At 51.3% G+C, this 25,822-nt stretch overlaps 2 protein-coding genes across 3 annotated transcripts in view; both read left to right on the top strand.

Moving 5' to 3' along the window:
- The first annotated feature begins 3,330 nt into the window (after window positions 1-3,330).
- Myod1 (myogenic differentiation 1) lies at window positions 3,331-5,953 on the top strand. Its single transcript, XM_028789036.1, has 3 exons — window positions 3,331-4,151; window positions 4,588-4,666; window positions 4,989-5,953. The coding sequence occupies exons 1-3, from the start codon at window positions 3,528-3,530 to the stop codon at window positions 5,237-5,239; spliced, it is 954 nt and encodes a 317-aa protein (XP_028644869.1). The 5' UTR covers window positions 3,331-3,527; the 3' UTR covers window positions 5,240-5,953.
- Window positions 5,954-21,205: 15,252 nt separating this feature from the next.
- Kcnc1 (potassium voltage-gated channel subfamily C member 1) overlaps window positions 21,206-25,822 on the top strand; it is a 42,104-nt gene continuing 37,487 nt past the window's right edge. The window contains exon 1 of one of the 2 annotated variants that reach the window (XM_028788957.1): window positions 21,206-22,985. In XM_028788957.1, the coding sequence (XP_028644790.1) occupies window positions 22,416-22,985 (570 nt within the window). In that variant the 5' untranslated portion in view covers window positions 21,206-22,415. The remainder of the gene's footprint in view (window positions 22,986-25,822) is intronic. The other variant, XM_028788956.1, reaches the window with a different exon arrangement.

Below are 25,822 nucleotides of genomic sequence, written 5' to 3' on the forward strand. Positions count from 1 at the left end.
ACAGGACATGACCTTATAAGGAGAAAGGAGAAAGGCTGCTTGCCTACCTGACCTCTTCTGGCGAGGCATAGGTGAGGATGTGGAACTATGTGCCCCGGGACATCCAGGTCCAGGGCAGGGGATGGGGAGGAATCCTGTTGCTGCCGGTCTCAAGATGAGATTTTCAGGGTTTGGAAACACCTTGACCGGACTCTTGCTCCAGGTCTACTCCCCTCCATGGCTCCTCTGGCTGCACAAGAGAGGGGAAAAGACAGATTAGTGCGGCCTTCTAAGTCAGCCGAGGGCAGGAGTTAGCACAGTCTAGATGGTGAGCTTAGAAATGACAGACTTAGGAGCTGTGTTATAGCCCGGCCTTCCCCTCTGGACCTCTGGCCACATGAATCCCACTCAGACTTTATATCTCCACCTGGACGTTTATTGTGAATTTCAAACTTTGCCCAAACTGGATCTTTGATGTGACACTCTTTGGTGTGACGCCCACAGACCCATTACACCCCAGCTGCTTTCTTCCAAAAGCCATCTTTAATGTCTCTCTTGTCCCTGCGTCCACATCTAACCATAAATAAATCCTGCTTGTCCCATCTTTATTTTTAAAGATTTAAAAGTTTTTATGTGCACACGTGCCTTGCCTGCATGTATGTCTGTGTCCCACAAAGGTCAGAAGAGGGCATCAGATCCCTAGAACTGGGTTTACAGGCAGTTGTGAACAACCATGCAGGCACTGGGAATCAAACACACGTCCTCTTAAGAGCAGTGTGCACCCTTAACTGTTGAGGCACCTCATCTCTCCGAGCCTGCCCAGCTCCATCTTGACAGTATACCTGGGACTCAACTACTTTTCACCAGATTCACTTTGCCTCCCAAAGCTAAGCGACAGTCTGAGTGGCCGTGAGCACTCATTAAGACTGTGGCAGTGCCCTCCAAGTGGGCTACCTTTCTGTCCTTACCTTCCACCTACCTGTAAATCCCCAAGCTGAGACCCGATACAGCCAATCCTAGGGCAAGTCCAGGAAAGAGGACTAAAGCTGAGAGCAGCAAGAATAACTCTGAGGCAGAATCCCTGTTCAGTGTTAGAGGAAGAGGAGGGAGAGAGGAGGAAAAGGAGGAGTGGGAGGAAGAGGAGAGGAAGGATGGAGAAGAGGGGGAGAAGGAGGAGGAGAACTGGGTGAAAAAAACTAGAATGGAGCCATGAATGGTGCCCCTCAGTCAAGTTGGGGACACAAGCTGAGTTCAAGCCTACTTGCTGTGCATTAAATCTGTCAAACATAGTGCTGCCCCAGGACCTTTGCACATGTTTGCCCCTCTCTGTAACTCTAAATATCTGCTAGTAATAGCTTCTGTCTCTCTTCATCCAGGGCACTGTACAAACACAACCACCCTAGAGAAGCCTTCCCTGATTGCTGGAATAAAGATTATTTCTTGCTTTGTTTTATTTTATTTTGTGGTGTTTGTAAACCCCTGATATCACAAACTTCCTTGCTTCATTGACTTCTCTATAATTCAACTATGTGAATAGGGCCTTGGTTGTGTTTACTGCTGGGTTCCCAATACCTGGACCAGTAGCTGGCATGTGATAGACAAGCCACAGCGAATGATGAATGAGTAAACAACAGCGAAACCATGGGGTAAAGTGTAAGCACTTCATGACGGGGACCATCAGCACCACTGGCGTCAGAGATGTGAAAACCATGACTCTAAAAGAGGTTCCTAGGTCAGTCTGATGGGTAGAGAGGGCTTTCCAGTTAAGATGGCTTCCAGAAGTTAGTGAGAAAGACAGCTACATCACCCTCGCTTAGATTGCTGGTATCCAGGAGAGAAGACATGACAGACATACATGGCCAAGGAAGACTTCCAGCCAGAGCCCCCCAAAAGCATGAGCATCCCACGGTTGGAGTGCGTTGGGATGTGTAGGAGAGCCAGAGATCCCACTCGGTGCTCCTTCCTTTTGATCCTACCTCCCCAGTGAACCTGCTGGAAGAGCCTTCAGGGCCCTCAGGCAGGACTCAGTACCCCAGGCAAAGCCTGAGAAGCTTGCTGGATATGAGAAGCTATGCAAGCCTCTTGCTGGGATAGTCACGCACCTCCACTGACATTTCCACATCCCTCCCTGAAGTGGATTCTCACCCATCACCAGCCTTCAGGGCCCTCAGGCAGGACTCAGTACCCCAGGCAAAGCCCGAGAAGCTTGCTGGCTATGAGAAGCTATGCAAGCCTCTTGCTGGGATAGTCACGCACCTCCGCTGACATTTCCACATCCCTCCCTGAAGTGGATTCTCACCCATCACCACAGTTAACTCCTGAACATTGCCGTTGTTCCTAGGTATGAAGTGCACACAAACTTGGGAAGAGGTCATCTCAACAAAGTTATGCTGACTCTACTGAAGGTGAAGTCCTCAGGACAGGTCCTGGCCATCATGACCCTTAAGAAAGGGACTTCCCAGGGCTCCCCTCAGAGCAAGATAGCACAAACCTGTAGCAAACAGGTTTTCTTCTTATCTGTAGAAACTAATTAACTTAGAGCTCCGTGAGTCTCTAGACACTCACAGAAGGAATCCTGCTCACAGAGAGGAGGAGTGGAGTGAGGTTGGGTGGAGTCTCCCTCTCTCCCTCCCTCCCTCTTTTCCTCAGGCTGTCCACCTGAGTTTGAGTAGAATGGTTTGAAGTTGTTTTTTTTTTTTTTAGTTGGTTCCCACTACCCAATGACAGCGCCGAGGTTCTGAGCTTCCTGCGGAGGACCAGATGATCTCTGAGCCATTCTCGGGTGGAGAATGACCAAATAGCACTGCCGCCAAGTCATTTGTCCTAGGCTTACCCACCTAGACCTTTTGAGTCTCACTGTCTCTTGCACACTTCGCCCTTGGCTCCACTTCTCTGGGTGTGTCACCATTTCTCCACTCTTCTCTAGAGCTTTCTTTGTCCTGTGGCCTTGAGTCTCTCTCCAAACCCCCTGCAATCTGATTTCTAACTCCTATGCTGTGCCTGGTGTCCCCACAAGTCAAGAGACAGAGTGGAGTCGGAGGTCAGCTCCGAAGTGAGTACTGAAGTCAGCACACAGAGGCTGGAGGACTGGCACTGGAGAGCCTTGGGCAGGCTGCACCAGCTAGCCAAGTGCTACCAGTCTCTGCCCTCCTCCCTAGCTAGGCAGCTGCCCCAGCACAGAGTCGCGGGGGGGGGGGCACTCCCTGGCCCCAGTGGCTACCCTGGGGACCCCAAGCTCCGCCCTACTACACTCCTATTGGCTTGAGGCGCCCCCGCCCCCAGCCTCCCTTTCCAGCTCCCGGGCTTTTAGGCTATCCTGGATAAATAGCCCAGGGCGCCTCGCGCGAAGCTAGGGGCCAGGACCCCCAGAACACGACTGCTTTCTTCACCACACCTCCGACGGGACAGGACAGGGAGGGGAGGTAGAGGACAGCCAGAGTGCATTCCAGCTCTCAGAACCTTTGTCATTGTGCTGTTGGGGTTCCGGAGTGACAGAAAGTTAAGACGACTCTTGGGTTGAGCGAGTGGCAGGACCCAGGAGCTGCGATATGGAGCTATTATCGCCGCCACTCCGGGACGTAGACTTGACAGGCCCTGACTCTCTCTGCTCCTTTGCGACAGCCGACGACTTCTATGATGATCCGTGTTTCGACTCACCAGACCTGCGCTTTTTTGAGGACCTGGACCCGCGCCTGGTGCACGTGGGGGCCCTCCTGAAACCAGAGGAGCACGCACACTTCCCCAATGCGGTGCACCCAGGGCCAGGCGCTCGCGAAGATGAGCATGTGCGCGCGCCCAGCGGGCACCACCAGGCAGGTCGCTGCTTGCTGTGGGCCTGCAAGGCTTGCAAGCGCAAGACCACCAACGCTGATCGCCGCAAAGCCGCCACCATGCGCGAGCGGCGCCGCCTGAGCAAAGTGAACGAGGCCTTCGAGACTCTCAAGCGCTGCACGTCCAGCAACCCGAACCAGCGGCTACCCAAGGTGGAGATCCTGCGCAACGCCATCCGCTACATCGAAGGTCTGCAGGCTCTGCTGCGCGACCAGGACGCCGCGCCCCCTGGCGCCGCCGCCTTCTATGCACCGGGCCCGCTGCCCCCAGGCCGTATCAGCGAGCACTACAGCGGAGACTCAGACGCGTCCAGCCCGCGCTCCAACTGCTCTGATGGCATGGTAAGGCCGGGATCCAGAAGGATGACGAGTGGAAGCGGCGCCTGGGGTATCTGCAACACGTTTCCGAGGCCATTAGGGGTGGGGGTGTCCCTTATACTTAGATGCTCCTGGCATCTGTCACTGGAATCACTTTGGAGACCCAGGGCATCTATGATTCTGCCAATTGGGTGTGCTATTAGAACACTGCTGCGCAGACCCCGGGATACGCTTTTCCTCCTCAAATCCTTATTATCCTACTGCACATGATTGTTCCTGGATGACTCAGTTTGGCCCTGCATGCGACAGTTTGTGATGTGTGCCCTTCTAACTGGGGCTGACCCAGTCCTGGAACCAGCAGCTGAGACTAAGGGAGTGAGGGAGGGGTGATGACAAAGAGTGCTGCTTGAGACCCACCCGGGCCCTGTAGGCCTGATTCTGTCATCCTTGCTATTCGCAGATGGATTACAGCGGCCCCTCAAGCGGCCCCCGGCGGCAGAATGGCTATGACGCTGCCTACTACAGTGAGGCGTCCAGCGGTGGGTATTCTCAGCTGTTCCCAGCTAGCAGGCCTTTATCTGCCTTCCGCGTCCCCCTTGAAACTTTCCTCGCTCCCTAGGCTTAATACCCTCTTCCCGCCGCCACCATATACACACAGTATCTTGGGATGGCATTGGGGGGGGGGGGGGGGGGGGGAGGAAGGCGTTGGGGGTGGGTACTATGATATGTACCTTCCTCTCCTTTCTCCTTGCAGTCTAGCAAGTCCTCAGTTTCCCTTCTGCCACAAAGCTCCGTGCCTAGGGGCAGGAGACTTGAGAAGGGACTCAAGTTTTGATTAATAACCTTCCCCTCCCCTCACAGAGCCCAGACCAGGAAAGAGTGCTGCTGTGTCGAGCCTGGACTGCCTGTCCAGCATAGTGGAGCGCATCTCCACAGACAGCCCCGCTGCGCCTGCACTGCTTTTGGCAGATGCACCACCAGAGTCGCCTCCGTGTCCGCCAGAGGTGGCATCCCCAAGCGACACAGAACAGGGGACCCAGACCCCGTCTCCCGACGCCACCCCTCAGTGTCCTGCAGGTTCAAACCCCAGTGCGATTTACCAGGTGCTTTGAGAGGTCGGCTGCGGCAGCAGAGGGCGCACCGTCTGCACTCTCCTGGGGATGGTGCTCCTGGGTTCTTCATGCCCAAAAGACGAAGCTGAAATGACACTCCTCCCAATTGTCCTTTCAAAGCCATTCTTCCAGAGGGAAGGGAAGAGCAGAAGTCTGTCCCACATCTGGCTCCAAGGAGAGGACGCAGTCCATTTTTTTTGTTGTAGTCATTGGGGTTTTTTTGTTTGTTTTGTTTTGGTTTTTATGCGACTCACAGCGAAGGCCACTTGCTGTCCCTCATTGGGACAGAGCTAATCCTTGAGTGGCCAGGCCCTCTTCCTTTTCTCATAGTCCCTAGCACAGGTGAGCCTCACACACCTAAGCCCTGCCTCCACATCCCTGTTGTTTGTGGAGACACGGAGCCCACTTCCTGGAGCCCTCCCGACACCCACTCTTTCCCACAGCTTGCGGAGGTCACTCAGGTCTCGACTGTAACAGGTGTAACCATACCCCACTCTCTCCCTTCCCACGGTACAGGACCACTTATTTTTTATATAAGACTTTTGTAATCTATTCGTGTAAATAAGAGTTGCTTGGCCAGAGCTGGAGTCCCTTGGGCTATATTTATCTCCAAGGCATGCTGTGTAGTGCAACAAAAACTTTGTATGTTTATTCCTCAAGCGGGTGAGCCTAGAGGCTCGCTTGCTCAGGTGTTGGAAATAAAGATGCTAATTTATACAGCAGTGGCTCTGGCTTTTCCTGGGGGATCGGAAAGAAACTCCACAAACTGGGCGGTCTGTCTCGCAGCGACCCCTGCAGGTGGCAGAAGGGTAGCATGGAGACTGGGTGGTTCTGGGTAATGAAGAAGGCTAGGCAGACCTCCAGCTGTAGGGAATTCCAGCTGTAAGGATGGAGACCGTGCCTGCCACCCAAGGAAATCAGCGGTTCTAGTGAAAGATGCACATAAGTTGATGTTAGTTTAAAAATAAAAACACCAGATGTGGTGGCTCATCCCTGTACTCTCAGCACATTCAAGAGGCTGAGGCAGGAGGATGGATACAAGCTGAAGGCCACCCTGGCTGTAAAGTGGAGACCCTGCCTCAAAACAATAAACTCTTTAAAATAAAAATTAAAAATTGATGCTGAGGAGGTAGCTCAGTTGATAGAGCACTTGCCTAGCATGCGTAATATCCTGGGCTCAGTCCCCAGCATCATATAAACCTGTCGTGGGGGACACAGCTGTAGTTTCAAGGCCCGGGAGGTAGCACAGGAAAATCAGAAGTACACGGTCATCCTTGGCTACACAGCAAGTTCCAGGCCACTTATCTGGGGATACAGGAAACCCTGCCATTGGAGTAATTGATTAATTAGAAACCTAGTTCTACCCACTTAAGATTCTGACAGAACGAGTCTGTCCAGGACCCGTTATTTGCTTTCCTAAGTCTCCTTTTAGGGACTCTGAGGTGTGTGCTGAGTTGAGAATGGTGCTCAGCCACACAGTGTATCTGGAAGGCTCTGTGGGAGCTAATGGCCCTGGAGCCACACCACACCCTCACACGTATGGAGAAGGATGGGATGCTCCAGTCCAAGAATGGACAGCAAAAGGGCCCTGGGGATGGGTTATGAACCATGTGGTGTGTGCAAGCTCTTAATGATAGTGGAACTGCACAGAGACAGCACAGTCAAGAGCCAGCCCTCAGAACATCTACCACTGTCTCACCTCATCAGAAGGTAGAGGCTCAGAGCCTGCAGTGGAGGGAGGGAGCCTGACCAGCACATCTCTAGAGCTGTGGTGGTTCCATCAGGCTGTGTAGAGGGCAGGGGGAGGCCATTGGTGCAGCCAGAATACAAGGTGGACTTCCTGGAGAAAGTGCTATTTCAGACGTGTCGGGAGAGACAAGTGTAGGCAATGCACAATGGCCGTGAGGAAGACACACACACACACACACCTCTATCCTTCCCTGGAATAGCCTGGCACAAGTTCTCCCTCCCTCTAATGCTTGTCCCTAGGGCCTTGGAACCTCCTGCATTCCATTGGTACAGATCCTCTCCTTGAATTCCCATAGGCCAGGTTCAAGACACAGAAAAGACACCTTCAGAAAGGACCAGTGCATCCAGGGAGTGGGCTCTGCACCCCCAACACCGTCCCAGAGGAGATGATCAAAGCTTTTCCATAACTCTGATGTTCCATTGGCCCCTCAGAGCTCCTTAGGGTTCCTTACACACTCCCTCGAGGCCCCTCAGGGATCAGCCATGACTTTGGACAGATGCCAAGTCCTGTACTCAAGGGGAAGAGGCCACTGGACACATTTCCTTCCTTTGGAAAGCAACCAGACACTTGGGGGTTGAGTCTCTTCACAGTTGGTCACACTGTGATTGATGGCACATAGAACACAGACCTTAGGTAAGGACAGGAGCAGTAGCACAAGCAGAGAGCTGCTAGGGAGAATCCTGAAAGGACTGGACAGTAGAGGGAGCTCAGAGCTGAGGCACAGGAGCACAGAGGGAGTGTGGGGCAACCTTGTGCCACTGCTGCTCGTGAGAGGGAGCAAGGAACGCAAGAAGAGACAGGACCACGTGAGCCTCAGCTGAGGGCGGCAGGGAATCCCAGAGGGATCAACACAGGGAAAGAACAGAAATAAATCTGCATTTTAGAACAATCCATTTGGACTGGTAAAACAAACAGGAGGGAACAAGAAGAGACAGATGTTTTGTGACTTTCCTGGGGAGATGTGAACATATATCACTTCATACAGAGAGGAAGCCAACAGCCCAAAGAAAGGTGTCATCCAGTCCAGCATGGCAAATGGAGTTACTTACAGGAGAGTGGGCAACTTGTGGAACACACAGTGAAATCCTGCCCCTAGAAAAACATTTAAAGTCGTCTTTTAAATAGTTGTTTGTGTGTGGATAGGTATGAATGTGTGTGTGCATGTGAGTGTGCACGTGTGTACACATGTGTATGCATGTGTGCGCCATGGTGCATATGGACAGTCAGAAGACAACTTGAAGGAATTCATTTCCTCCTTCCAATGCATCGGCTCCAGGGATTGACTCACGCCGTCCACCTGAGCAGCAGGTGCCTTTGCCCACTGAGCCCTCTCACCAGGCCGCAGCATTTTTTTTTAGCCTCTTATATACTTCAGAACTTTAAAAAACAAAAAGATGGATTTTACTTTTAATAACGTGTCTGTGTGTGGGTATCTGCGTGTGTGTTCAGGTGCTCACCGAGGCCAAATGCATCAGACCCACGCACTCCCACCCCCACGCCCAGAGCTGAGATCTCAAATGGTTATAAGCTGTCTCACGGGGTGCTGAGAACCAAACACCTAATATCTTAGCTAGCGCTAGTCCAGTGGTTCTCAACCTTCGGGCCACGACTCTTTTCACAGGGGTCTCCTAGGACCATCTGACAACCCAGATGTTTACGTTATCATTCCTAACAGTTCAAAATCACAGCTGTGAAGTATCAACGAGAAGTACTTTATGTTTGTGGGGGTCACCACAACATGAGAAACTGTCCTAAAGGGTCTGAACATTAGGGAGGTTGAGAAGCACTGGTCTAGCCCTTCTTACATGCTTTAGTTTACACGCACTGGGCCAGGAAGGCGTGTGATTGGCTCAGGAAGGAGTGACTATGGATACTGTGAGCCTTCCTGCCTCTCTCCAAGGGGGAATATTTGCAGCCCTATTACCAGAGACCTAGCTACCAGCTATACAGATTTTTGCTGTTATTTCTGTTTTTGTTTTTTGGCATGGGGTCTGTCTCACTTTATAGCTAGGCTAGCCTGGGACTCATCAGGTCTTGAGTTGCCCTTGAACACACCATGCCCCAGGCTGAGTCTCAGAGGTCTTCCTTCTTCATCCTGCCCTAGAGCTGGGGTTACAGGCATGAGCCACCACACTGGGCTTCCTCCTGCAAAGGACTATTTGCTTTGCTGTTATGGCGACTGATCAAGGTGTATGCTGCGTTGTGTTGGCAATGATCCTTGCGTCAAGGGTAATGGAGCAGCTGTACTGCAGAAGCTCTGTCCAGAGGCTGCTGGGGTTGCTCGGGTGACTCGTGTCCTGTGTTGGACTGGACATGGCTTGTATGTGGTAAATGAGACAGTGAGGATCCAAAGGGGATCCACTCAGAGGCAGATACAGGAATAGAAAGATGGCCGTCAGGTGAAAGCAAGGTGCTTCTATGCTGGGACCCAACTGCCTCCCTGGGATACTGCCTGGGCTTCAGAATTGATGGCTCAGCAGTAGAGGGCAGGCTGGACACTGGCCCCCACTCACATACAGCCATGTGCACTTGTGCCGTGAACAGCCTGCACAACTTGTCACTTTCCAGTGGCTGGTGTGTGGATGCCCTAGATAAGATGAAAGAGGCTCTGTGGAGGATGTCAGATCCTGGTTTGCCTCTGAGTGGGCTGTGCTGCCGTTACAGAAGGGACACAGTCAGGACATTTCCAGTTGCAAGTGACAGAAACATTATTTAAACTGGTTCCAGCCATACAAAGGCTATATTAGTACCACGGTGTCTATGAACTGAGCCTGGATGCCCTTTGTTTTCCCTGCCCCTCCTTTTCATGTCATTTGCTTAGATATTTTCTTAGTCTGCTCTGGTTTTCTTTAGGAACTTGAGAGTCGCCTTAGATTACAAACTCTGACCAGAGCATTCCAAGTTGGTGAACTGTCTGCGTGGAGCAGCCTAGGTCCCGTGGCAGAATCAAACCCAGGCTAAGGGGCTCCAGAGACTATGTGCTTTTCTTATCCTCCCTCCGTCTCCTCCCTCTCCTTCTCTGATTCACATTTGTGGGGTAGGATTATGCTATGACCTCTGTAGAGAGAGTCTGGGGGGAGATGAGAAGAGGGGAGAGGCTGGAAGCTAGGTCACACCTTGAAGGTTGAAAACCAGGCCCCTTGCTTTCTGTCCCTTACCTCAGTCACCTCAGAGGCACCGACTGCCTTCCTGTTTTCAATGCAGGTGAGACTCTCCCTGACTTCTGGAGTCATTTTCACGTGGCTGCATCTGAAGAATCCCAGAGTCATGCTGCCCAGCATGTATGCATATACCTGCACATGTGTGTTCACATGATAGCTGTCTTAGTGACTTTACTATTGCTGTGGAGAAACGCCACATCCAGGCGACTTACAGAAGGAAGAGTTTTTGGGGGGCTTTCCAACAGTTTCAGAGGGTTAGAGACCGTGGCCATCATGGTGGGGAGGATGGCAGCAAGCTGGCAGGCATGGTGCTGGAGCAGTAGCTGAAAGCATACATTCCTTCTCCACAAGTGTGAAGCTGAGAAAGACAGGGAGAGGGAGGGAAGGAGGAACGGTGGGAGGGAGAGAGAGAGAGGTGGGGGCGTGACTTTAGAAATGGTAAAGCCCATCCCAGCTTCATACCTCTTCCAATAATGCCACACCTCCTAATCCTTCCTGAATAGTTGCACAACTAACTGGGGGCCAAGTATTCAAGTAAATGAGCTTATGGGGTCTGTTCTCATTCAAACCACCAAAATAACATACATATGCTTAAAATGCTTACCCAGAAGCTAATGTACCATAGCATAGAGAGCTGAGAGGCTGCGGCTTCAGATCCCCTCCCCTGGATGAGCCTCTTCCAAGGCCTTGAGAAGAAGCCTACGTGGCCTAGGTTCTGTCTTAATTTTCAGAATGAATTACTTTAAGTAATCTGTTATGCTCGTTGTCTGTTTCTCTTCTGGCTTATTCTTGTGTTTGGTGACATTTATGGGTATGTTGAAGTCCTACCTAAATACATAAATAAATCTCCTCTGACTTAAGTGGAATATTTTGTTTAAAAAAATGGAATATAAAATAAAAGCAATAACATTGAATGGTGAAATGAATTAAAATAGTTCTGACACGGTGAAGATGACTGTGTCTAAAATGTCTTTAGAGCATTGCTGCAGTTTGAATTTGGAGTGTACCTTGTAGGTGCATGTGTATGAGAACTAGTGGCCACGAGGCCCTTAAAAGGTGAAGCCTGGCTGGAGGAACCGTGTCACTGGGTGCTGGGGGTGCCTCTTGCTCTTATAGCTGACCTCACTTCCCGTTCACCTCTTCATTCTTGACTGTAGGTGCTTTATGAGCAGCAGCCTCCTGCTCCTGCTGCAATGCCTTCCCCGACAGGATGGACTGTACGTTCAGTGTGTAAACCAAACTAAACTCTTCCTCCCTGAAGGTGCCTCTTGTCAGGTGTTTAGTCACAGCAGTGAGAAAGGTAACTAATGTAAACAAAGAAAGGCATAGGGCCGCGAGTGTACCTCACAGTGAAACCCTGTGCTGGATGCCCAGCACAGAAAGAAGTGGAGGACACAGAAAGGAAAAGAAAACCTTTAATAATAATAATGTGTTGTTGTTGTTATGATTATTATTATTATCAACTCTTTATTGGTTCTTTGTGGGTTTCATATCACACACCAAATCCCACTCACCTCCTTCTCCCTGTATAACCACCCCTGCCCTTGCAAACTCCCCCCCCACCAAAAGAAAAAAGTATCATTATGGAAGCTGTGGTGTGTCACAGTGTGTCTCACAGTACACCCTTTCGTCTACACTTCTTCAATTGCAAATGTTCATTGCAATGAATCATTGGCCTGATTTGAGGCCTCCGGCTTCTGCTACACTATCTCACTGGAACTCTTTTCAGATATCCGGTTGTTGCCCTGTATCATGAAGATCCTACAGCTTTGCATCTGTAGGAGCAATCCTTTAACATGCTTGCAGTTCTTCAGTGATGCAGATGTCAGGGTGGGCCAACTCAAGGCCCTAGAGCTGGGCCTGGGTGGTAGCTGAGCTGGTCAGCCCGCCAGCTATCCCATACCCACACCATCAGGACGAGCTCTCCAGTACTGCCCCAGCCAGCTCATCCAAAGCCACAGCAGGCAAGGGAAGAGCCAGCTCTCCCCATCCCATGTCCTCTGGGCCAGCCCACCTGCACTCAGGTCAGCAGAGCCTGCTCCATTGCACTGCCCAGGCCGAGTGCAATGCCTGCTCTCCTGGGTACCATAGCTGGTGAGGGGTAGCTCACTTCTCCTCCTCTGGTGTCCTCAGAGCCAGCTCTCCCAGCATGTCCAGGAAAGAGGTGGGGCCAGCTGTGCACAGCCCTCAGACATCAACATAGTCCCAAGCGGTAGCCCAGACCATGTATGTTTGCCTCGCCATTGGTGGTAACAGACTCGGATGGGACAGGGGCTATCTCTGGCATTGTCTGCCCATCTAGGCACTATGGAACCTGACTGAGGGTCATCTCAGGTTTCCTCCCAGCCTACGCTGGATGGCACCAAGCTGAGAGTTGTCTAGGACATGCTCTGCCTGCCCGGCTGTGTGGAGCCAGACTGGTGGTTGTCTCAGGCTTGCTGCCTGCCTGGGCACCATGGTGTTGGACTGTCAAGGAAAAAAATCTTTTTAATGGAGTTCTGTTAAAAACTCTGATCTGGTTGTTAATCCAGCCAAGGAAGAAAAGTGCATTATATGAACATATTAGGAAAATATGTTTTTGCTGATCCGACACCAATAAGACAACAAAAAATTCGTAAGACACCACTGTAGCAAGACCTCTACATCAACAAAAGCTTTTGAGAATTATCAATCAAGCAATATTTAAATGATCGCCATGTGAGAAAATCCTTTGAATCCTCACAGCCCACAGAGGCAAGAAACTTGACATTTGTCCAGATATGACACCAATCTTGAGAATGTTTGTGATGTCTCCAATATAGGTGTGAGCCTGAAAGAACTAGTCTAAGATTATCAACGTCACAAAATAAGATCAATGATAAGGAAGAACGATCTCCCCACTTTCTGTATGGAAAACAATATAACAAAACATTGTCAATAGAGGAGTCCCTCAAAGGGTGAACACGTGCGCTTGAGATAGGCAGAAAGAGGCGGCAAGACGAGAGAACACAAGAACCACGAGAAGAACAGAAACGGGATAATAATAGGGTAGTGATTCAGAACAAGTCTGCTTGGTTATTTTGTTTTTGTTTTCTTGTCTTAGAAACACTTGAACAGCCTACATACAAGTCATTATTATCTTAAAACTTTACATTTGAAGTCTGGGAAGATGGCTGGGTCAGTGAAGTGCTTGCCTCCTGTCCTGAGGACCTGGGTCCCATCCCTAGCATCCACAGAAGAGCCAGGCACAGAGGTGTGTATCGTAACCCCAGGTTTGGTGGGAGCAGAGACAGGAAGTAAGGTCCCTGAGGCTCACGACTCAGTTAACTTAGCTTAATCAACAAGCCTCCAGGATTGGTGAGAGAGCATGGCTCAAAATGTGTAGTGTGGGTGTGAGCATGCATGGAGGTGTGTGAGCGTTTGCATGCATGGAGGTATGAGTATATGCAAGCACGAATGTGTGGGAGTGTTTGCATGCATGGAAGTTTGTGAATGTGTGCACACATGAAGGTGTGTGAGTGTGTGGACATATGAAGGTGTGTGAGTGTGTGCACACATAGGAGCCGGAGGTCAGTGCCTAGTGTCTTCCTCCATCACCCTCCACCTTATTGTACACACATTTGGACATGAAATTTCTCTTTGTGGGAGAGCTGGTGCTTTTAAAAGGTATATCAGGGCCTCTAAGATGGCTCAGTGGTTGAAGGTGCTTTCCACCAAACCTGAAACCTCAGTTTAATCTCTGGAACCCACAGCGTGGAAGGAGAGAACTGATTCCCATAAGCTGTCCCTTGATTCACATGGGTGTTGTGGCACACACACACACACACACACACACGTGCACATGCACACACACATACACACGTACACATGTACACACATATACACGTACACACATGCACACACATGCACATGCACACATACACATATGCACACACCCCAAATAAATAAATGTAATATTTTGAGAAAGGCATACTCACGTTCTGAAATTTAACTGAAGCATTTCAGAAAAAGAAAAACAAATATCACAAAGTAGGACTTTTACAGATAACCAATCAAAGACCAGGCTTTGACTGAGCTTTGTCTCAGCATTGACTATTTATAGGCTCCTGGTCACCTGATCCTTTATTGTCTCCCATTACTTTATAACTCGTGAGGATGGAGAGATGGCTCAGCAGTTGAGAACACTGGCTGCTCTTGCAGAGACTCAAGTTAGGTTCCCAGCACCCACATGATGGCTCACAACTATCCTTAACTCCTGGAGAGCTAATGGTCTCTCTGGCCTCTACAGGTACTGAGTACATGTGGTGTACATACATGCATACATACATACATGCATGCATACATACATGCATGCATACATACATACATAAAATGCTCATATACATCCAATAAAACAAATAAATCTTAAAAGTATTTTTTAAAGATAAAACTCACATGATATAAAATCCACTTATTTAATTTTTTCTATGTATAGTGGTGCACATTTTTATTCAAGAAGGTGAAGCAGGAGGATTGCTTTAAGACTAAAGCCAGTCTGGGCTAAAGCATGAGACTCTTTAAAAAAAAAAAAAAAAAAAACTAGTAAAAAAAAAAAAAAAGGCCGGGCAGTGGTGGCGCACACCTTTATTCCCAACACTTGGGAGGCCCAGTCTACAGAGTGAGTTCCAGGACAGCCAGGCAGGGCTACACAGAGAAACCCTGTCTTGAAAAAAAAGAAAAAAAGAAAAAGAAAAAGAAAAGCCTAGTTCATATTTCAGTGGCTTGTGCCACAACCATTACCACTGTCTAATTCCAGAACATTCTATTATTCTCTAAGAAACAGGTGACCATAAGCAGTCCCTCACCATTATCCGCCCTCCCCCAGCTCTGGATACCATTAGCCTATCCCCATGGCTTTGCCTATTTGGGGAATATTTTATATGAATAGAATCACATAATGTATGGTCTTTTGTGTGTGGCTTCTCTCATTCAGCAGGTTTCTAAAGTTTATCCACATCGTACATGTCAGAATGTGACTACCATGTATGAATAGAATATCATATGGGAATATTGCATTTTATCTATTCATCAGTTGATGGACATGGGCTACTTCCAACTCTTAGTCTTTATGAGCAGTGATACTGTGAACAACACAAAGCCTTGTATATAAAGGTATAGTTCCAATTCTCTTAGGTGTATATCTGCCATGGCTAATCTTACTAACTTCAGAGATTTTAAACCATATAAGAGAAAGCCCCCTGGGCATGTCTTTAAGAGTTTCCAGGAAGGTTCAGCCGAGGTAAAAAGGCTACCTTGAATGTGAATGTCACTATTCCAGTGCTGGGGTCCTAGAATGGGAAGAAAACACATAGAAGCTCTGGCCGTCTGTCTCTGCCCCAAACACCGAATTCAGAGGCAGTATGACCAACCACCTCATGCTCCTGGCACACAATTGGTAAGTTGACAAACAAATGGTTAAGTTGCTTTTGCCAGGTATTTTGAATAATGAATGGAACACTTAAAACTAAAATCTTCAATCTTTCCACTTCCCTGACAACACATATTGTTGCCTGTGTTGCAACTGTCATAGAGAATACAGTTCAGTACTAAACATGGTTTAAACTAACAGTGTTTACTAGTAATTTTCCCATGTCTGACTTAAGGCCATGCCCACATCCTCTTTCCAGTATGGTCATGCAAATCACTTGCCTGTGTTTAGACCAGGTTGTCTTTTTACTTCGTGAGGAGAGTTCTTTCTACATTTTCCATCCTCGATTCTCACCAGCTACATGGCCTGCAGGTAGCACTCTCATTCTGCCGTCTTTCCATTTTCTTGAATTTTCATTTCCTTTGAAGCACAAATTTCTGTTTTCAATGAAATCCAACTTTTGCTTATGTTTTTATATCATAACAAGAAAATATTTCCTACCTGGAGATTGAGAACCATATAGTTTTAGGTCTTGCATTTTAGAATCTGATCTAGTTTTTTGTTTGCTTGTTTGTTTGTTTGTTTTGTTTTGTTTTTTAAAACCTGCCTGCTTAAGACAGGGATCCCAAATTGCTTTGTGTAAATTTCCAGTTGCTCCAGCTTCATTTCTTGAAAAGACTCTCTTTCCCGTAGGCTGTTCTGACATTCTTGCCAAAAAAACAACTGCCCATAACTCCATGTGTTTACATCTGGCTGTCCATTTCCACTCCTTTGGTTTATGTACTAATCCTTATATTAGGACAGAACAATTTTGATACCAGAAACTTTGTAGTCAGTTTCAAAATAGAGGGGAGGGGTAATGAGTCCTCCATGTTTAAAACTACAGAACTTGGGGGGGGTTGTTTGCTTGCTTTTTGATTTTATCTGGTGTTAAGCATGGTGGTACGCACCTTCAGTGCCAGCTTCTTGGAAGTGGAGGCCTGGACAGCACAATGAGATGGTATTCCAAAGAGGGAAACTTTGTGTATTCTGGACTGCCCCTTTAAATGGTGCCACCACTTGTCAGGAACTGTCACCTGTGTGGAGATTTAAAGCTATTTCGTGGTGCACATAAGAAGTTCCCCGGGGAGGAACAGGGAGTTGCTCATTTTTAAGTCCTCTTGATGAACCTGTCTAAAATGCAGGGCTGTGTTAACTGGGTGCCATTCCCCACTGTTACCAGTAAATGTAACCACTGGGTGGTGGTTGTTATTGTTTGCTTGTTTGTTTGATTGTCTGAATGTGAATGCTTCTGAGTAAATAGAACTGACTGGCGTATTGCTAGACAGTGAGTGAGTATAAGGCTTGAACTGTCAAGATGGCTCAGCAGGTAACGGCACTCACTGCCAAGCCTGAGGCCAGAGTTTGACCCCTAGAGGCTACATAATAGGTCATACAAGCTGTCCTTGCATCTCCATGTACATGCCATGATATCTGTGTGTGTGTGTGTGTGTGTGTGTGTGTGTCTGTGTCTGTGTCTGTGTCTGTGTGTCTGTGTGTGTGCACATGCATGCACATATGAAGGGGGAGGTTAAGAAACAAAGCTTTGCCCTGGATTTATAAATGTTGGTGGCACCTATCAGCTTTCAAAAGATTTAAATGTCATCCTGAAGTTTTCTGTGTGAATAAATATTCCTTTTAGTTTCCAATTTTCTATTCTTTTTGCCATTTTTAAAAAGCGTAACCATCAAGAAGCCTTGCCTTCAGGCCCACTCAATGACACCTGGCCCTAGCCCTCCACAACTGCTGGTCCATCCACTGTCAGGCACTCACTAGTGTGCCACAAAGCACCCCACAGAGAACCTCAGATGCACTACAGAGAGAGGGATACTCTGGGGCAGCAGGCAGTCTCCAGCGAGTTCTGCTGGAGACTCGGGCCCTACTCTCATTCTCCTCTGTGCGTGTGATGCTCTCCTGATCATCCTCCTGTGGCATCTAGGGAGTTCCTATAGTGATGTATGCTGTCAACAGGAGTGCAGCCATGACAAAAACCAAGGCCGTGGACTCATGGGAAATGGTCTTGCCATTTTCCAACATGAGTCAAGCTTAAGAGGGAGAGAGGGAGAGAGGGAGAGAGGGAGAGAGGGAGAGAGGGAGAGAGGGAGAGAGAGAGAGAGGGAGAGAGGGAGAGAGAGAAGGGGGTTCTTTATCTTAGCCCTTTTCTGCTCTTTTCTGGAACCTCTGTCTCACTGTAAGAAGCAGCTGCATGAAGCCCAGCCCAGCACCATAGTCACTATGCAAGCTATAAACCGGTGGTCAAGGTCATCAATTACCCACAGTGTCCCTTCTAGCCCCTAGGTTTGTTCACTATTGCCCACTAGAGGGAGTTCTGACTTACGAAGAGGACATCTGCCAGCTCTATGGCCCATCATCCCAGCAGGTAGCCAGAAACTGTTCAGCTGCCCAGTGTAGGTTAGATTCCAGGCCCAACCACAAGATGGCAGCCCAACCCACCAGGAACACAGAAGCTCTAGACCTGGGAGAGGAGCACAAACCCTGTGCCAACCTGGACAAAAGCCTGAGGGGCTGGACTTAGGCCAGTTCCTGAGCCCAGCAGGTGTGCAAGTGCCCGGTGTGACAACATAGGTCAGCTTGCCTTCGATACCCCTCACATTTTTCTACTCCCATCCAGCCCAGTTCTTCCTTTGAGCTATTCCCACAGCAGGGGGTTGGAAGGGGGGTTGTGGGGTGAGGTGGGGGGGTTGCGGGGGGGGCTATCTTTCTGCATCCCAGCACCCCTTCCTCTGCAGCCTGAACAAGAATCATCCCAGAGCGTAGGAGCAAAAGATGCAGAGACAAGTGCTAATCCCACCTAGTGATAAGTCTCTGAAGCACAGGGGAGTTGAGTAGCTTTCCTGGGGTCACAGTTAGTCAGAGGCAGACCACTAGAGACCAGAACCCAGGCAGTGTGTTCTAGTTCGTACTCAGAACCCTGAGACAGGACTGATCACCCTCAAGCAGCCACAGCTACCAGAGACATTTTTTGTGGGGGACTGTAAGCCTTCCCTTGTGAAGAGGTAAGCAGGTATATTGTGGATGTCTGAAAGGCAGGGAGGGGTGAGGTTTTAATATTTCTGAGGAAGAGGCTGGGCTTGGTCAGCAATCCCCTGCTCCCGTGTAACCTTGTTTCTCTGTTCCTTGTTTTATATATTTTTCCCCTTGTGCTTTCATCTTGGTTTTTCTGGGCTTTCTGTGAATGTCAGCCTTCTCTTGGTGTGAAGGGGAGATGAGAGAAGAGACTGTTATGCCCTGCTTAGGGTACAGAAGAGGGAGTGCTTCTTGAAGCCTAGGACCAGGAAGTGTCATCAGAGATCAAAGTGGGACTCTGAAAGTGGGGCACTTCGAAGAGGGTTTCCCATCTGAGCCCAGTCTGCTTAACTCTCGGAGTGTGATTTGATCCCTTTCCCATGGTCTTTCCCTCCAGCCCTGGCACAACCATGTTTTTCTGGCATATCTTCCAAGGTTAGAGTCTTCATTACCCAACTTTCTCCTACCAAGAGTTTTCGTCTCTGTCCCTTCAAGACCTGATCCTTCTCCACCTGCTTTCCCCCACACTAAGGTGTCATCATGGCTCCCACTGGTACTCGTCATGGAGTGGGGTCTGACTGAGCTTAGTACCTACCCCTCAGAGGTTCCTGGTAAGTCCCCACTCAAGACTCAGCCTCAGTTAAAGAGTCGAGACTTCTGGAGCCTCTAAAGCTGGGGCTCTAGGGTCCCAAACCTGTTTCCTTTCCCAAATCGCGTAGACTTCAGTAAGGGGTTTCCCTGTCTAGGGCTTTGTGGAGAGAAGCAGAGGGGAGCTCTGGAGGCACAGGTAGTCCTTTGATAAAGAGAGCTGAACTAGAGAGACATTTGGAGAGCCAAGCTCTGCTTCTATGTGGCTTTGCAGAGAGGGAAGAGGGGGCAGCCGGAGCCCCTGTGTCTGGCTCCTCAGGTTTCCTGAGGAAGAGTCTAGGAAAGCTCGTTTTTTTGCTCTCCCTCTTGATCGTTCACAGCTGAGGCTGTATGTGTCCTTTTCTCCGAATGCCTCTTTAAAAAGAAAAAAAGCTCACTTCCAGGGTCTCTGTGTCTTTTATTCTATTAATCCTAGTGTTGGGCCAAGCATCCTGAGAGCCAGTGTCCTGGGTATCTGAATCAGGGCCAGGCCAGAGCGCACCACATTGGACCTCCTTGTGGTCAGGGGATGGGACTGACATTGGTCAGAGTGAGAAGGACACTGAAAGCCATTCTCTCCTGCCTCACTCTGAGACCAAAGCTTCTGGAGGGAAGAGGTCTCTTCACACTCCTCCCCTCTTTGTTTGTCCATCTCTGCCCCTTTCTAATAACTCTAATAACTCTGCCCCTCTGCCTCCTGCCTCTCACCCTTCTCTACCTCCCCACACTTTCCCCATGTGACATGAAGATCTGTTTTCATTAATGCTGTGATTCCCGTGATCAGGTGAGGAGATCTGTCACAGGTTTGTCCCTAGGCTCGCAACAGTGACTGCGGGTCTGTATAGACAGACAGCTGTCTGCACCGTTAGCAAGTGCCAACAGGTAATAAGAGCCTCTCGCTTCTTAATTAAATCCCCTTTGCCGGGGCAGCCTGTTCGATTGCAATGGACAGGGATCAATAAGCATCTTTCAAAGCCCAGCGGCCTCTGGAGCTGGGCCTGACCTTCCAGTCCTTCTCAATCCCACCTGCCCACTTCTTTAAAAAGCTGGGAGCCCTTGGAGGTTGAGGGCTGGGTCTGATTTGTCCCTTGTGACTTTGTGCTTGGTACAGAATCTGGAAGTAAGGAATGAGTGATGATGATGATGGTGGTTGATTAACTAAACCTAGGTGTGGGTGGCAAGCATGAGCCAGGAGGACTCTGAAGTTAGAAATACAATCTCTGTCCCCTGCATTATATTTGAATCTGTAGGAACCACAGTCTGTAGACACACGTGGCTCACCACCCAGGGTGCCTGAAGCTCTAGGGGAGTGAGGCTGTCAGTATTCAAGGAGCTGAGCAGTCTTTGCACATGTTTTCCTAAGGTAGTTCAGGTTAGGTAACTTGGTTTTCTGGGTAAACTGAGGTCTGTCTGTCATTGTTGTGATTAAGTCACCCCAGAGTCAGGAAGGGTTTAGGGTCTGAACAGGGCCAAAGAGATTAAGAGGGGCTCAGGATTGATCATCAATGGTGAGTTAGGGCAAGGGAATGGTGAGAAGGGTACTATTTCGGAGTCCACGGAAGAAGTTCTCTGAAAGGGTCATTGGGGCTTCTGGTTTCCCGGGGAAGGTTCGGTATTAAAGGATTCCTTGAGAAGTCAGTACTCGTCCTGGTCAAGGAATGGCTTGTCTGCTCAAGGTATCAGATGGCTCCTGGGTTAGAAGAGGAGCTGGCCGACGCCCTTCTCACCTCGGTGTGACCCGGGGGCGCCGGCCCAGACGTTGCTGGGAGCATCCGCCCAACTAGTGGAGCTCCCCTAGGGCGGAGCGTAGGCGGGTCCCCACCGAGTAAGAGGCAAGGAAGGGCGGCGGGCGCCCCCAGCGCCAGGGTTGAGGGAGGCGGGGTTCGGTGCCGGCCTAGGAGGGGGGGCGCAGAATCAGGGCTTTTTAGGACCCAGCGCGGCGCCTCCCTCCGGGGGCGAGTGCGGCTGCGCGCGCCGTGTGCCCGTGTCCGGAGAGCCGCGGGCTGGACGCGGACCGCGCGAACGAGCGAGCGAGCAGGCAGCGGAGCAGCAGCCCGGAGGCAGCAGCGGCGCGGCGGCGGCGGCGGCGGCAGTGGCCGCTCCGCGCCTCGCCTCCCTGGCCTCGCCAGCCTCGCTGCGCCGCGCCCGGACCTGCCACCCCCGCCTACCGGGCCCGACCTCGGCAGCGCCCCTCGCCTCGGCTGCCAGCGCCACCCGCCCTCCCAGAGCAGGGAGCGGAGTGCGGGGCGCAGAGACACCGGAGCCAGTGCCCGCCGGCCCCGCCAAGCAAACCCAGCCGGGAGAACCTTCGCTCGGCCCAGCGCGGCTCGGCAGCCGTCCGGGAGCTGTCCTTTCAGCACCGCCGCGGAAGCCTGAGTCCCCGCGCAGCCCAGCGGAACCCCCGACCCAGCCCGAGCGCACCAGGCGCTGCGCTCCTCGGCCGCCCCGCGGGGCAGCACCCTGGTGCCCCTACCCAGGGGACCCGCCATCTCCTCCGGGAGGCGGGGAGAAGGAACGAGGAGGGAGGTCGGGCAGCTTCACCCGCCACCGAGGGGAGTAGGCAGACAGGCAAGGAGAGCCGAAGGGGACGGGTCACGCAGGGAGGAGAGCAAGCCGCATCCGTCCCCACCGCACCGGGAGCGCGCTGCGGCGACCACCGCAGAGCCGAGCGCGGATTTTCCGTAACCCCCTCTTTCCCAGCTGGGGCTGGTCTATCGGTCCGGCCCCCGAAACGGAGCAGCTGACCTTCCCCTAAAAAGCTTTGTGTCGATTTCTCCATTTTCCCGCTGAGATGGTACCGAGAGCCCGGCCCCCCCATCCTCTCTCCCCTCCTCCCGGGCCTCGCCGCTGAGCGCCGCCCCACTCCCTTCCTCCCTCCCTCTTTACCTCCCTCCTCTCTTCCACTGCCTCCTCCGCAGCCAGGCCAGCTCCCTCTCACACTAGGAGCCTTAAAGACCCTAGGGAGCCCGCGCGCACATTCCTGGACCCGCACCTGACTGACAGCTCCCCCTGAGGGGGCTTGGCTCATTGGTTGGGGTGGGTGGCCAGAGCCGCGGTCCTCTGTGCCCCCCGACGGCTGGGGGGAGGGGGGAAGAGGCTCTGCGCCCCCCTCCCCGTCGCCAACTCCCCCTGGCGGCAGCTCCCATGGGTGTCGCTGGGCCGCGCCATGCCTAAGGGGGCGCCGCGATGGGCCAAGGGGACGAGAGCGAGCGCATCGTGATCAACGTGGGCGGCACGCGCCACCAGACGTACCGCTCGACGCTGCGCACGCTGCCCGGCACGCGGCTTGCCTGGCTGGCGGAGCCGGACGCCCACAGCCACTTTGACTATGACCCGCGCGCCGACGAGTTCTTTTTTGACCGCCACCCGGGTGTCTTCGCTCACATCCTGAACTATTACCGCACCGGCAAGCTGCACTGCCCGGCCGACGTGTGCGGGCCGCTCTACGAGGAGGAGCTGGCCTTCTGGGGCATCGACGAGACGGACGTGGAGCCCTGCTGCTGGATGACGTATCGCCAGCACCGCGACGCTGAGGAGGCGCTGGACAGCTTTGGCGGCGCGCCCTTGGACAACAGCGCCGACGACGCGGACGCCGACGGCCCCGGCGACTCAGGCGACGGCGAGGACGAGCTGGAGATGACCAAGAGATTGGCGCTCAGTGACTCCCCAGATGGCCGGCCTGGCGGCTTCTGGCGCCGCTGGCAGCCGCGCATCTGGGCGCTGTTCGAGGACCCCTACTCGTCCCGCTATGCGCGGGTAAGTGACTGCTTACCCATCCGAAGAACCTGACCCAGAAAGGCAGCCTTTACCGCTTCCCGCGGGCAGGGTGCAATGGACAGTGAGTGCCCAGAGTGTTCTGAACTGAAGGGGGTGTGTACGTGTACGAGTGTAAGAGAAGGAGTGGTTTTGCCATAACTGGGTTTGTATACATGAGTCTATTGCTGGTTGAATGTGTGTGTGTGTGTGTGTGTGTGTGTGTGTGTGTGTGTACTGTGCATGCATGTTTATGTAAGTGTGCCAGTGTGTATTTGAATGGATAAAGTCCATAGGAACAAGTGTGCATATGTGTATATATGAATGTACGTAAGCCCCCACACTCCTGTTAGCGCCCATCCGTGCCATTGGCAGATGGTCACTATGAAGGTGTGAATTGCCCTTTGGTTTGGGGAAGGTGGGAAGACTCCTTACTTCTGCCCAAGTCAGGGAGCCTTTGGAGTAGAGACAGTGCCTCGGCCTGCTGGGAAGCTAGGGACAGACACTCTCTCTATCCTCAGGGACCACCTTCAGGCCGTTTGAGGAGGTGATCTTGGGGAATGCTCAGAGTTAATAGCTTAGTGCTCGGTGTGAGTCTGTTCTGGGTGGGGGAGATAAGAGAATGGTGATCTATGGGACGCCTGTCTTCCCCGGACTAGGAAGAGCCTGGAGGAGGTCAAAGCCTTAAACTCCTGCTTTCTCTGGGCCCTGGGAAGATGCTGGCAGAGAGGAAAGCCTTAAGGGGAGTGTACCCAGAAGGAGTGTGTGTGTGTGTGTGTGTGTGTGTGTGTGTATGAAGTGGGTGTGTCTTCCTCAGTCACACCCCTTTAGAAACAGCAAATTGTTACAAGGGAGAAAGGACATCCTGTTGCTGACCTTGACCCTTCCGATGGCCTCCCGGGATTAGTTTGCTCTGTAAAATGGGGAGAGTGGTGGACTGCAAGGTCCATCTGATGTACCATCTGTTGCTGAGCCCAAAAAACAGACCCCCAGAGAGACAGCTACCCTGGAAAACACACTCCATGTCTTCCTGAGCTCTGTTCTCTAGCCTGAAGCGTACCAAGGATGAGAGAGATGTGTAGAGTTGGAAATGTGAAACTGTCCCTCCCTGTCTATAAGCCACCTCTGCCCCTCTCTGGCAAGAACACTACCTCTGCGCATCTATTGCCTACTCCAGACTCCTTCTCTTTTGCTGACAGGAGGCTGAGCCAGAGGAGGCTGGGGTGGGGGTGAGGAGTAAGGAGAAGCTGGAATCTGAAAATCAGTGGGCAAACAAGATTTCGGAACTAGGGGGAGAGTTCTGAGGTGCCCAAGGACAAGGAAGGGCTGTACAGGCAGGCACCTGACAGATTTGATATAAAACAGAAAGATGTATGGGGAGGGGGACAGCAGCTCAAAATCTCATACCTTGAATCCTTGAATAGGTACTGTGGGTAGGGACAGAGAGCACTTGGTCTCCCATGTCACCACTGAGGATCATGGCCAAGGTTGGGTAGGAAGCAGGAGGCCAAGTAAAATTTGAATCAGAGCCTTCTGGGATCCTACTCTTCCCTGAGATGGCCCCTGTCACTCTCCAGAATGGCCTGGGACCCTTAGAGGAGGCCTCTCCTCTCCCCCGGCTCCTTGATGACAGAGGCCACTACTGCTAGAGGATTATGTAACTGAAGGCCATGCTGAGCTGTGGGGAGGGGCTGGAGCACGGGACAGGGAGAATGAACCAGCATACGCTGGGAGAGAGAGATGCCTGGCAGGCTAGGCCAAGCCCTGGGTTAGAGCAGCCCCTCCACTCACATTTGACCTTGGCCCCTGGAAGCTAGGCCAAGCTAGGCTCAACTTCTTTAAGGTAGTTGCAGAAGGCTGGGCCCCTCCACCTGCCACTGTGGACTCCACTTTGATCAGTGTGCCCATGTTTCAGGGCACGAGAGGTGTATCCATCCTCCTTATATGCTCTTTCCACCCCCAGCCATGCCTAGGCTATGAGGTGGCCTTCACCCAACGGAGACAGACAGACCAGACCACCTAAGTACAGCTTGAGGGCCTGCCCGTATAAAACCACAAGGCTGAAAAGTCACCTACTGAAGAACAGATGCAGGGGAAACCTGAACAGTCAGAGGGCACTGGGGTGCAGGTAGGTATTAGTGGGTACCCCCTGAGGATAGCAGAATTACTGTCTTTTTCTGGTAGCCTCACAGAGAGGCCACAGGCATGGGTACCTCATGAGCACACTGAGACCCACAGAAGGAGCAGAAGTGAAGGCAGAGCTGGGATTAGAACCTGGCTCCTACTGCCCACCCTCCAGGCTGACCTAGCTGCATTGCGCTGCCTCGCTGCAGCCCTGTGCAGAGACCAGCCTGCTGCCCACCTCCTCCCCCTTCCATCTTTGCTCTGTCGCTGTTGCCTGCCCGCCCGCTGTCACCTTCCTTTACTCCTCCCCCTCACAGCCTGGAAAAGCCTTCTCAGATTTGTGGGTCTAGATTTAGGATTCTGTTTTTTCTTCTTCTAGATTTCAGACCCGAATCTCATGTGTGATATATAGTCTGTGTGTGTAAAACGAAAACTAGAGAGGCTCGTGTGTGAGATTCTGTGTGGGTGTGTGAGAGACTCCTCGTGTGTAAGGATAAAAATATGTTAGTGAATGTGACTCTGGGAGCACACATGTGTGTGTCCCTGTGTTCTCGTGTGTGTGTGTGTCTATAAGAGAGATCCTTGTGTCAAAGAAAATGGATGTGAAATTGCATGTGGGTTGATAACCAGTGTGTGTTTGTGTGTGTGTGCATGTGTGTGTGTGTGTATGAGAGAGAGAGAGAGAGAGAGAGAGAGAGAGAGAGAGAGAGAGAGAG

This window comes from Grammomys surdaster, unplaced genomic scaffold (genome assembly GCF_004785775.1).
Source record: "Grammomys surdaster isolate TR1022 unplaced genomic scaffold, NIH_TR_1.0 125769, whole genome shotgun sequence".
Taxonomy (NCBI): Eukaryota; Metazoa; Chordata; class Mammalia; order Rodentia; family Muridae; genus Grammomys; species Grammomys surdaster.